The 12,644-nt window shown below is 33.2% G+C and overlaps 1 protein-coding gene across 5 annotated transcripts; it reads left to right on the plus strand.

Annotated features, from left to right (window-relative positions):
- Nucleotides 1-240: 240 nt before the first annotated feature.
- LOC143083183 (uncharacterized) lies at nt 241-12,361 on the plus strand. 5 transcript variants are annotated; one of them, XM_076259439.1, is made up of 6 exons: nt 241-344; nt 3,915-4,412; nt 6,496-7,462; nt 8,352-8,697; nt 9,286-9,340; nt 11,434-12,361. In XM_076259439.1, the coding sequence occupies exons 2-6, from the start codon at nt 3,935-3,937 to the stop codon at nt 11,751-11,753; spliced, it is 2,166 nt and encodes a 721-aa protein (XP_076115554.1). In that variant the 5' UTR covers nt 241-344; nt 3,915-3,934; the 3' UTR covers nt 11,754-12,361. The 5 variants fall into 5 exon arrangements, with proteins under 5 accessions (XP_076115554.1, XP_076115544.1, XP_076115562.1 ...); XM_076259429.1 differs by lacking the exon at nt 241-344 and adding an exon at nt 2,074-2,223; XM_076259447.1 differs by lacking the exon at nt 241-344 and adding an exon at nt 2,082-2,271.
- Nucleotides 12,362-12,644: the final 283 nt, after the last annotated feature.

The following is a 12,644-nucleotide window of genomic DNA, read 5'->3' on the forward strand; positions in this document are numbered from 1 at the left end:
ATAACGCAGTTTAACAACATATTTGAATCAATCAGCTGATAACTATAATATTGAATGTCATCATAAACAAGAAACAGTTTGTGCATATACATGTATCTTAATTAATAGAGGCTGAAAGTTCCCAAATAATCAAACAAGAGCTTGGATGATCTCGATCCGTCTGTCATTGCATCATTCTTCGGCATTGACCCAAATCCGAATAAATTTTAATCCGTGTTTTTACCTTGGGTTTTAAAGGGAAGTATTTCGCCAGGTATGTTACATTTGTGCACTTAAAATTGAATTCAATATTGACAAATATCACATGCCATTTAAATTTTCAATAACAAAGGAAGCCATTAATGGTGAGTTTGTTTATGTTTTGTATTTGTTTGCTTTCATTCACTTTTTTGTAAGGATATTTGGGCTTCAATGCAAAAGTTTCTTTTTTAAATGCTTTCTTTTTCAACCAGTTGCTTTACATATACAAGGGAAGGTTAACACGCCTATCTGTGAACTACATGCAACACAAAAAAAATACGGTTCATCATGTTGTTTTAGTGCATAGAAGAGTTCAATTTCATATCACGTAACAATGTTCTCGCCCTGATATCGTGTTATGTTTGCCACTATGCATTTAACCTTCATATATCATGTTTTCCCCTGCAACAGCCAACAAACGAAACATTTGAACAGTTTTACATCTAGGTTTTTAACCTGCATAGTATCGTGCTCTTAAAGTATGACCGTTCGTGGCTGTATACTCATGCATCCTGCACCACCGATTAATCGTCCCTCTTTAATATAGATTCTACTGCTTGGAGGAAGACAATCAGTTAACATATGTTAATATCCGAGATAACAACCGCAACCGAGGGAAAAGAGACAAAAATCGATAGGACAAAGCAAAATTGTCACTTATCCTCTAAGCAAGCGTTACAGTCGAACAAAATTAAAACAAAAACACCTATCCAACATTTTTTACATGGATTTTCTTTCCGTTTTTCGTTCCAATCACTTGTCTGTTGAACCGCCATATGTATAGTTAAACTAACTTATCGTTCGGTATTGATTTAATTACCCGTAGATTGCGTTTCCTTTCACAATTACCTTGAATTCATCTCCTAGATGGCCGTCATAATTGTGTTGACTGTTTAGTAATATACATGTTCTAATAAGCTCACAGATAACTATGAATTATCTAAGCCACAATTCCATTTTCTTTGCTTTGATCATGAAACACAGATATTTTACCTGTCATGAACAACCCGTTAATATGGAAGGGGTCAGTGGATTCACCTACCCTTTCGGAGCATCTTATATCACCCGTTATTTAAAATCTATTGACTGAAGTTTGTTCATAAATTTTGTTTGTTGTCATGGGCTGTTTTTTCTTCGAATTATGATTTCGTTGTCTTTTGTCTCACATTTTCCATAGCAAGTTGTTTAGAAAGTCAGTGGAGAAGGGGAACAGCATTATGACATATACGGTATAAGAAATGGAATACAGCTACAATATATATATATAACTCGTCTAAACATCAACCCAACAATGTTAGATCTGTAAATTTGCTTTCGCAAATTTTGTGTTCTTCCCTCGCCGGGATTCGAACCCATGCTACTGAGATATCGTGACACCAAATCGCCTGCACTGTAGCCGTCCCGCTAGACCACACGACCACCTGGGCTTCGAAATGAAGCTTTCGGTGGCCGTGTGTTACCTTTCCTCGTCAGTTTTAATCTAGCGTCGTACTACAGTGCATGATATATAAGGCATGGAGATGTTATTGTTACAGATCAGCTCAATTATCTATAGTAAAGGATCCTACAAATTAATGCAATATACAGTCACAGAAATTAAATATATTTATAAGTACGTCTGAGTCAGTGACAACTCTACAACAGATTTATCCTTCGGATCACCAGCAATGATGGTGATACATGGCTGTGTACATTATATATATATATGTAAATTTGTAAGTTATATAAATTATGTTGAAAAAAATATGTTGGCAACACCTCAGGATTATGTATAATCAAAGGATATGTCTACTTCAGCTTAATTGACATCCTTCTGCATTATTACCTAATAAATTCATTTTCTGCGCCGCATATAGCTTTACAGTTAAATATAAGTTGATGTCATTTTAACTTACTGGATTTAACTGTGGGTAGCTATAGGAATAAAAATATGTGAAGGATTTTACTTTTAAAAACCGGATTACTGCAGCGTGAAGTATTTGAGTAATGTTTTTGTTATTAAAAATCTATATTTAGTTACTTTTATTGATGGTTTGTATTATTAAACATCTATTTTGATTTGTGTGAGATTTAAAGAGTTCATGTATAAAATCAGTATGTTTTGAATTGGAAAACAAGCTAAAGTTAAATGTAAGTAAAACGTATTTTAACATATACTTGTATTAAGTAGATACAGAACCCCAAAAAATATAACCTTTAAGTTCTTATAAAGTGTCGGCCAAACATTGATACATTGGTAAGCATCGCATCAATAGTTCATCTAACCATACATCAACCAGACACGTTGAAGGAGAGTGGCACGCTTGCTGCAGGCAACATGTTATACTTGTCTACATTAAACGAGTTGAATACAAAAAAGGATAATAGTAATTATCCAATATATTGAACAGACCACACCAATACAGTACCCCGCCGGAAAAAAAATAACATACAAATAAAGACAAACAACATAATTCTCTGCTAGCCCGACTTTGTATAGACCCAAAATAAAGTGAAAATGGCCTGTATCGAACCACCAAACACTCTTTTTTATTCAAGTATAAACTACTTGTCCATAACTACCGCCCCAAAAATCAATATGATATTTGCAATTTGGCGGTAAGCAAACAATGAATTAGAATCTTAATGTAAATGGTAGTTGGTTAAGTAAACCATTATATACAATGAAAGGTTTGCAACAGACTGTAACATATTTAAGGAAGGGTTGAGCGCCCAATACATGTTTAACTCCGGTACGCTCCAAGTACACACATGCCTGTCGCGAGTTTAGAAATCAGTGGTTGTCGTTGGTTGATGTCTTACTTGTTTGTTTTTCGTGTGTTGTACTAATCAAGTCGTTGGGTTTCTCTTTTGAATCGTATCATTTTTTCATGCCGAGGTCTTTTATAGCTTGCTTATACGGTATGGGTTTTGTTTATTGACGAAGGCCATATATTGCTCTCTAGTTGTTGACATTCTTGTTACTTGTTGTCTCATTGAAAATCATACTGCATCTCTTAATTTACATTTGCGTTTAAATCGTATTCCACTTCATTCAAATTTTGTTAGACAGCAGGTTGGACTAAAACAAATGCTGCTCTTTAACTTAAATCAAATATAGTTAATATCAAAATAAACATTTTATTCAACACTTTGACGTAATCGAATGTTGAGGGAGGGAGTTAGGCTTTTTGAAATGATTCGCTGACCTTTTAAGAAGTGAAAATAAATAATCTCGTCCAAGAAAGTGACGAAAATGAATAATAATTGATATCAAGGACCTCCTTTTAATGATTTTCTACCACAACCTTGCCAAGTATAGTATTTATTTACGTCGCATTGTCAGAAGATATAAAAAACATATGCATCTATATTCTTTTTTACAATAGGTCAATAAAAAAGGATCAATACACTAGCTTTCAAATCATCAGGTGTCTTTTTTTTCAAATAAGGAAGTAAAGCACTTCTCATGTGATATTAAAGCTTTAAAATGACAAAATTATGCGGCTTTTTTTCGATGTTAATCATTTTGTTTTTCAAATAAGGCAGATCCCACGTCCTTTTAAGTTATCTTTTTCTATTTGAAATTCACGAGAAAAAAGAATATGACTGTGTACAATATATCCAAATGTAAAACAATTGCTTTGAATCAATCCTGCGTGATTACATGATAATGTTTTCCATATTTATTACAGATTGTTAACGGTGCCACAATATGAATAGCCGGTGTAAATCGTTCCTTCAGTTGGATACAGAAAGATACCATGTGTTCTGTTCTTATTGTGAACGTGATTCCATTCGTATTGAGCCAGTGGTCAAATATTTTAAGAGACGAGGATGTCTGGTCAATGATTCTGGTCAAGCAATAGGACAACCAGTGCTACACGCCTTGGTTGATGACGAAATCGACCAATCAAAATCAACAGTTTTATTCATCACAAACAATTTCCTAGCTGACGAAGGATGCCAAGCTATGATAAATATCGCGATAATGAAGTATATCGAAACGAAGGGGAGGCACAGAATTGTGTCGGTGATCATGGAAAAATGTACAATTCCTTTACCATTAAAAATGTTCAAATGTATTCATATATGGAAATCTCCACTACCACTACATACATGTACCAGTACTTGGAGAGACCGACATTTCAATAGAGCTCAGATATTTAGTCGGGTTATCAAATGTATAACGGGTAAGTCTTATGTTTTCTGAATAAGCGATTCATGATTGTATTATGGACTAAGGTACAGTATATTTAACTCGATTGATCGAGCGCCCTTTATCGGTCAGTAGCGATGGATAGTGAGTCCGAATACATGTACATGTATAACGACTGGATTGTTCGTGTTGTGAGTGACTGAGGGTGAAGGTTTGCTAATTCAATAGAAAATCATGTTTGAAGTACAAAAAAAAATGTAAATATTATAAGATAGCGATTGTATTTTTCCTGGTATAATAAAGAAATTTGAGGTACCAAAGATAATATTGATTTACAGTACTGTTTAAACATACTAGTGCTAATATTACAAATAAGGAATTATTAACCAACTAAGTACATTATTGCCAAAAATGACTGGTTATTAAAAATAACATATTTTCTGTAATGGCCCTGTTTTTCTGTAATGGCCCTGTTTTTTTCTGTAATGGCCCTGTTTTTCTGTAATGGCCCTGTTTTTCTGTAATGGCCCTGTTTTTTTCTGTAATGGCCCTGTTTTTCTGTAATGGCCCTGTATTAATGCCCGGATTGTCTGTATTCACAGTTAGGGTTTTTAATAAAGTTAATAAAATTAAGTTGTAAAGAGTATAATACTTTTTTGTATTTTATTTAATTAAGTAACCAGCAACCAACATTAAAGAACCATATAGGGATCACTGTTCCTCCTGTTTTTTCAACACATAACTTCTGTCAACTTAATATCTTGGATATTTGGTATATTAACATATACACTTTTATTCAGTTGGTTAATAAATGTATTAAGAAATGGGTGTTTTTATAATGGCTCTGTTATATGTCCTCGGTCAGTAATAATGGCCTCGGATGTCTGTAATGGCCCTCGGCGTTGCCTCGGGCCATTACAGACTTCCTTGACCATTATAACAGACCTTGGACATATAACAGGGCCATTATAAAAACACCCATTCATTAATACTATAATATTAAAAGATGTCATGTGCCATGAAATTTTAATATATTTCGTAATAAACACTTTCATATTTGCGGCAACCAAACTGGTTTAGTTGCGTAAATTGATACGAAATACATGCTCAGATTTAGATTTATATTATGTCCTATTACGGAATAATGGTTGAATATGTTTTCATTCCAATGACCTTTATTTTCGATTTTATTCCAAATGTGGTCATTTTGAAACATGCAGGTATCGGTGGTTTCAACAATTATTTTGGATATGCTTTTATGATATCTTACCGTTACAGTATTTAACATTTTGCCGCGTTATAGCTACATGTATATTTTGTAAAAATAAAACTACACCAAATGTTCCCGAATGACACTGTTGTGCCAAATGAAAGTTAGAGTACTTCGGAGGCTATGTCACATTTTTTATGGTAGGATTTTGCATACAACTTTGAACTTTAAAAAAAAATATGCATTTAATTGTTTTATTTTCTTAACTGATACCGAACTTGCGCAGTGCTGTTGCGTGTCATTTTAAAACTCACTGGCTGCATACATTTAATCTGTTGGCAAATTATTATATGGAAAGACAATAATAATTATTCATTAGCAGTATTTCAGAAAATTTAAGTTACATTAAGGATTTTCTTTTAAAGAAAGTTAACTTTATGTATACGGGTTTCATAGTTAACTTCGAAGTAACTAAAACATTTTCATTTTTTTTTTTATTATAGAGCTCAGGGGTGATATGATATTAACATTTACATTTTATTGTGAAAATACCAACCACAACATGTGAGTTTCCTTTCGAACGATACAATCATTTATTCCAGTTTCCGACCTAAGGGATGTACAGTCATGTTGTGTTCATAAATTTATTTTTTAGGGGAACATAATTGAAAATTTAAAAATACATGTACATTTCATGACATATATATGACATATATTGTCATATTTCAATTGGTCATTTCGCCCCCAATAATACCAGTCCGTATATACTACATGTAGTATAATTGTCATGAAGTTGTATGTGTTGGTTTAAAATATATATTTTCTTAATACGTTATTCAAAAGACATTCTAATATTACTTGTATCAAGCGACAATATAACAATTTTGTATTCTCGTTTTTCTTTCAGATGCACAATCTAAGTTTAAGAGAATGCATAGGTATGGATTAAAGACATTAAAATATTCAAAAAACAATGTAGAAAAATCGCAGCTAAATGTTTCTGGCAACACATTATCTAAAAAGAAAAGGTTTATTAATCCTATACATTTATGGAAACTTTCGAAAAACCTTCACCATTGTTTAATTCACTGCAGATATGGTCAATGTGGCTTCTTTTGTAGAGGGGAAAATATTCATCTCTTTACACAACACGTAAACGAATGCAAATATCAACCAAACAAATGTCCAAATGTAGGGTGCAAAGTTACTCTTTTCAAATGTTCATTAGCAAATCATTTAGAATCGTGTCCGTTTTCCACGATCAACTGTCCATCAGAAGGATGTGACAAGCGACTTAAAAGACGTCTGGTTGACGATCATCTTCATATATGTCACCATCGACTGATTCCCTGTCCATATGCACCATCTGGTTGCCAAGAATTGATGACAAGGGGAAATGTGAAGGAACATGCTTCAAAGTGTAAATTCAAAGTGTATAAATGCCAATATTGCGGAAGTACTGTTCTCTGGAAAGAAGCTGATTTACATTTAGAAAAATGTAACAATATTATAATAAAATGCGAATGTTGCCGACATGAAATATTAAAAAGGGAAAAATGTACACATGAGAAAGTTTGCTTAAAGGCACATATTGCTTGTGCAAATCCCGGTTGTGGAATGCATATGAAAGGCTACCAGTATCTGCAACACAAAAATTACTGTCAATATCGTATTGTTGCTTGCAAGTACAATCAGAATGGATGCCGAGTTAATGAACCTAATATAACAATCAACAGTCACATTGACAAATGTCCATACAGATCAATGACATGTGACATTTGTGAAAAAGAAGTAATGGCGGCTGATTTTGAACGTCACAAAAATGACTGCACTTCAATTGTTAGCTGTAAAAGGTGCAATCAGCAAGTAGCGAAGTAAGTATTATAATGTATTCGAATTATCATTTTTGAAGTGCTTCAAATATTACAATGTATTTAGAATCAATGATGCTTCCAGTCACCATGAACCATGTAAATCCTTTGTGCACTCACAAATTTTAAAAGCGCGGTCGTTTTGAGTGAGGGAGGTCATGAGTTTGATTTGATAGGTCAAATCAAAGGCTTCGTGCAATTGGTGTTGTTGCTACCCAGCTGTCCAACAGATTCGCCTTTTAAAACCTCAATGTTTGTTTGTGTTATCAGTATTATTTCTTCTCGTCCTGAAATATGCATGAACTATTCGCCACCTGACAATCAGCCAATAAAAAATCATAGACATATAGCTATAGTAAGCAACTAGGAGTGCTTACAGAGAGGAAATATACGAGTGTAAACATATGAAATAACAGAGAAGGAGAAGAGACCACTCTTTTAAAAAGCGAACGCCAAACCAATGACAAGATATATTAACAATTAATTTTAATAATTTTTGGCTTAAAACGACACAATTTCAAGGTTACTAGATCTTGTTGTACAATTTTTTTAAAACTTTAAAACCTAAACATAAATGATACATAATGGTACAAACAGGAGTATCAAGAGTTGAAGGCGATGTATCTTTTAATTAAACCTTTTCCTGACAACAATAAAACTTCAACATATAAAAACAAGAGACCATACAATTTATTGAATTTCAAATCTCCGATTGTCAAGTTGTAACTACACAAAAGACTTAAAACATTCTGGCTATCAATACCAATATAAAAATAAGTAGATGTGATATGATTGCCAATGAGATATTCACCTATGTAAAGATCAAATAAATGGGTATAACAATTATAAGTCACCGTACGGCCTTACATGATATTTATATATTTATTTGCAGGTCAGCTCTGAATTTACATAATCGTTTGTGTCCTAGAAAGAATTACAAAATTGTGTGTGATATCTGTAGACAGTTAGTCGATCCGTACAAACTAGAAAATCACAAAGCTCAGTGCCAAAACTGTATAACTGACTGTCCCTACGTTAAACGAGGATGCCACGTTCGTGAAAGCGTCATGTCTATTGATAGACACGCACAAGAATGTCTGTTTAGACCAGCTATTTGTTTAGATTGCGGATTGGAAATGACTGCCACAGAAATGGATATACATTTGAAAGAATCTACCTGCCCTAAAGATACAGTTTGTTTATCTACAGATGGTGAAGAAAGTGAACCAAACCTTGAGGTAAAAAGTATTTAAGTTTCATTTAAAGTTGGCTTTATTTGTAGAAACTACCTTGGTATAATTGACTTTTTTTTATTAAAAGTTGTTTTCGTCCCAAATATGCCTTTAAATTTTGCAATCGGTGTTGGGCAAACAACGACTGATCAATCAATTAACCAATCACAAATAAGGAGTCACTGTTGATACATTTCAACGGTAAATTCTTAGTTTTCTAATTTATATCATCATACATGTACTCAGGATGCGTTGTGTGCTTACCTGTTTTATGTCCAATTGTATGCTTGAAAACTTGTAATGGTTGTTCATAGTTTTTAGTCTTAATAGTCGTATGCACGTGACGTGCGCTCTTTAAAAAAGGTATATTAGTAACACAAAATTTTAAAAAAAAATGTTTTAACTAGATTTAAGCAATTCTCTAGAACAGTGTATGTTTTTTCATTACCATTCTATCAAGGATCTCGAAAGTGTGAAAAAAATAAAAATAAAGACAAGACAACTGCAAAATTTCAATTCTGCATGACGTCATTACAAATTGAATCTTATCATTTTATTATCGCAATGAAATATTATTTTTGTACATTTTTTCAGCTAGAGAATGGTACAAGTCATAATGAAACATCACATGCAGAACATACTGATTTAGGTGAGATCGTACACTGATTTTAAAGTGTTACAGCAAAAACGTGTGTGAAGTGTCCATAGTGAAATTCAAATCTTTAAATGCAACGAAAAAATAAGGCAAATCGATTTGAAAATTATACTCGTAATTCGACAATTACAAAGCAATGAGTTTCCATTTCAATGCACAATGTGCATCATTAAATCGGGTTAATTCCGCTATTGTGACTGTTTATACGGTACGATAATCATGCTAAACAGATTATTTCCTCGTAATAACCTTACACTAAAATTTTCTATTCTATTGTATTACTACCGAGTTCACTTATTTATTTCCGTATACCGTTTGTCCTCGCGCTATTTATGTCTTAGTACATTGTACTCTTCTATGTGCTCGCGCTTATTGTGAAAATAAGATGTGGTATGATTGCCAATGAAAAAACTCTCCACATATGAACAAAGGATTTAGAAGTTAACAACTATATAGGTCACTGTGATTGAGAAAAAAAATCCATATAAGAACAAAAGTATAAACGAAAGATAAATATGATATGCAGAAAAAAAATGACAACCACTGAATGACAGGCACATAAAAGGCATCTACATAATGTGTCGGTGTTAAACCGCATGCATGGTTTTTCTTGGCGGTTTAAATCATTTGGATTTTTTGTTATTTTTTGTTTTCAATGCTCTTCAAATTCGTATTTGTTTTGGCATTCCATCTGGTTTTTCGAGCGCGATTGGTATCAATTATATGTAGACGAAACGTTTGCCTGGCGAAACATATTATTAGGTATCTAAAATGAGTATTTTAGACTCAATGGACACTATGTATGCCATGTAGTAATACATTTTGCATGGTTGGAGGGAACCACGAATTCATGAAGCTTGATACCCTACAGAAATGATACTTTCGTATTGATCGAGTTTAACTTAAAATTGAGAATGGAAATGGGGAATGTATCAAAGTGACAACGACCCGACCATAGAGCAGACAACAGCCGAAAGCCACAAATTGGTCTTCAATGCAGCGAGAAACTCCCACACCGGAGACGTCTTTCAGCCTTAACAAATATGTATACTAGTTCAGTGATAATGGACGTCGTATGTTACCCCTTTTGTGTGGCAAATATGACAGAACGGAAAGAACAAGAATAAATCAACAATCATTATAACAGATAGGTTCTGCCAAGAATTTTTGCCCGGGATGAGACTAAACTGTCACTGGAAAAGGGGTATGCATGTTGAATTTGTACAAACAATTTGACTTAACGCGCTTCCAACGAACCAGAAAACAAATTGGAATAGCAGAAATCATATTTTTTGACTAGAAAGACTGAAAAGTTTACTAACGTAAATCAACTTGATGTTGGCCCACACAAATTAAATTTCTCTTTTATATTTTAGCTTGCATGTTTTCACCATTTGTTGAAATAATTATTCGTTTGTTTGCTTCCCATTGTACCCCTTTGTTAGTATTGTTGATAAAATTGAGAATGTAACTTGTTATTTTATGCATGTGTCCTTGTTTTGTATAAAAGCCAATCTGCCTAAGAGTCAAATAGTGGTGAAAACAAGACAAACCAAAAACCTTCTCAAGTTTACATTAATTTAAGTACAGAATGTATAATTGTGCTAAATATATAACATTCTTTTCCTTTAATTACCTGGTCATCAAGATACTATTTGATTGAAATGCACTAGAAATTAACAATAAAGGGAGCTAACACTGTGCTTTGCTATCATTTTCGGCCATGTTTACCAAATATTCTCATTTGCCTGATATTTACTGCTCCAGCTCTTTATTCGTTTCTTTTTTTTTTTTTTTTTTTTGCGTCTTTTTTCCCGAATACATCATCCGCTCCAAAGTTGCTTTAATGTTTTGCAGTATTACTTTAATCTTACGAAAACATCAACATATGTTTGTACTGTATGCCCTACATGTATATATAGTTACAAAATGTATTGTACATGTATATTGTCAAGGACAAATGCAGAATTACATAATATCAATCGTGTGTAGAGCGAAAATGTATTTCATAAAAAATGCAGTACAGTGTTTATACGCTTTGAAGGAATCTATTATATTACATAACATATCGTATATTTCTGTTTTAGATCATGCAGTCAGTACAAAATTTATTACCCATCAAGGATCGACCATCGAAAACGAAGCTCTTCAAAATATAACTCTTATATCATTTGATAAAGTACTTCCAATAACGATTGATTGTAGTGGTGGAATTTGGGATGAAAGCAGGTACAGTACAAAATGGACCGGAGGAAGATATGCAAAAGGAAGAAGAAAGTTCAATTGTCTGCTCGAAATGATTGACAAAAAGAGGTTAAATATAAAAACATCGGACATAAAACATGTATATAATTGTGGATGCAAAAAATTTGACAATGATTATTACGGTGTACTTCAATTTCGGTAACAAAGTCTTTTCATCTTGCCAACAAAATTTTTTTAGTTAATTGCACGACGTTGGCCAAAACATCAAAGAATTAAGTGTGCACTAGTATATGTGTTACGCTACTTTCAGATACCTTGACATTATGGCCGGGTTTCAGGTGTAGGAAACCAGAAGAGCCGAAGAGCATCAAAGACCTCCGACGGGGAAAAACACTTTTTTAAAATTAATATTGAATTAAGACGAACAAACCTAACCATGTGTGGTAATCGAAATCGCAACCTTAGATTTGACAAGCTAGACTAAATGATCACTGTAAATAAAATACTAGCCACCGCAGCCCTTAGTCCGAGATTGCTCTGACGTCCAACGGCTGATTTACCAGAAAGCTTGGGCCCTGGATATCTGCTCGCCCAAAATGGCAAAACAGCCTTTGGACGTCAGAGAAATCTCAAACTACGCGGCCTTAAAACTGAAGTGTACATATCAATGTCAAAAGTCAGAAGCTTCAGAAAACTACTAGTAAATTATGTTTCAAAAGTCATATACATGTAATAATTAAGAAAAAAAAATAATCATAAAATTATTTTTTGATAAGATTAACTTATAATAATTAAAATATATTACTGACATGTTCCTTCTTATTTCACTTATATAGCTAAGAATGGTATGTGCGTTATTGTTATTTTGTAACCGTCATAATATTAATTGTTACTTTACACTCAATCGTCTATAGAACCACTAGATCTATGAGGTCTGGATGGGGTTACGGAATGGATAATAATGAGACAAAACATAAAAGGAAGATAAACAGTGGGTGCTTAGTTATAAAGAATAACAATAAGGGGAAAATAGATAAAGAATAGAAGAAATGGCCTAAATTAATAAAGAACACAGAAATGAAGGTAACTCATT

This window comes from Mytilus galloprovincialis, chromosome 1 (assembly GCF_965363235.1).
Source record: "Mytilus galloprovincialis chromosome 1, xbMytGall1.hap1.1, whole genome shotgun sequence".
Lineage (NCBI taxonomy): Eukaryota > Metazoa > Mollusca > Bivalvia > Mytilida > Mytilidae > Mytilus > Mytilus galloprovincialis.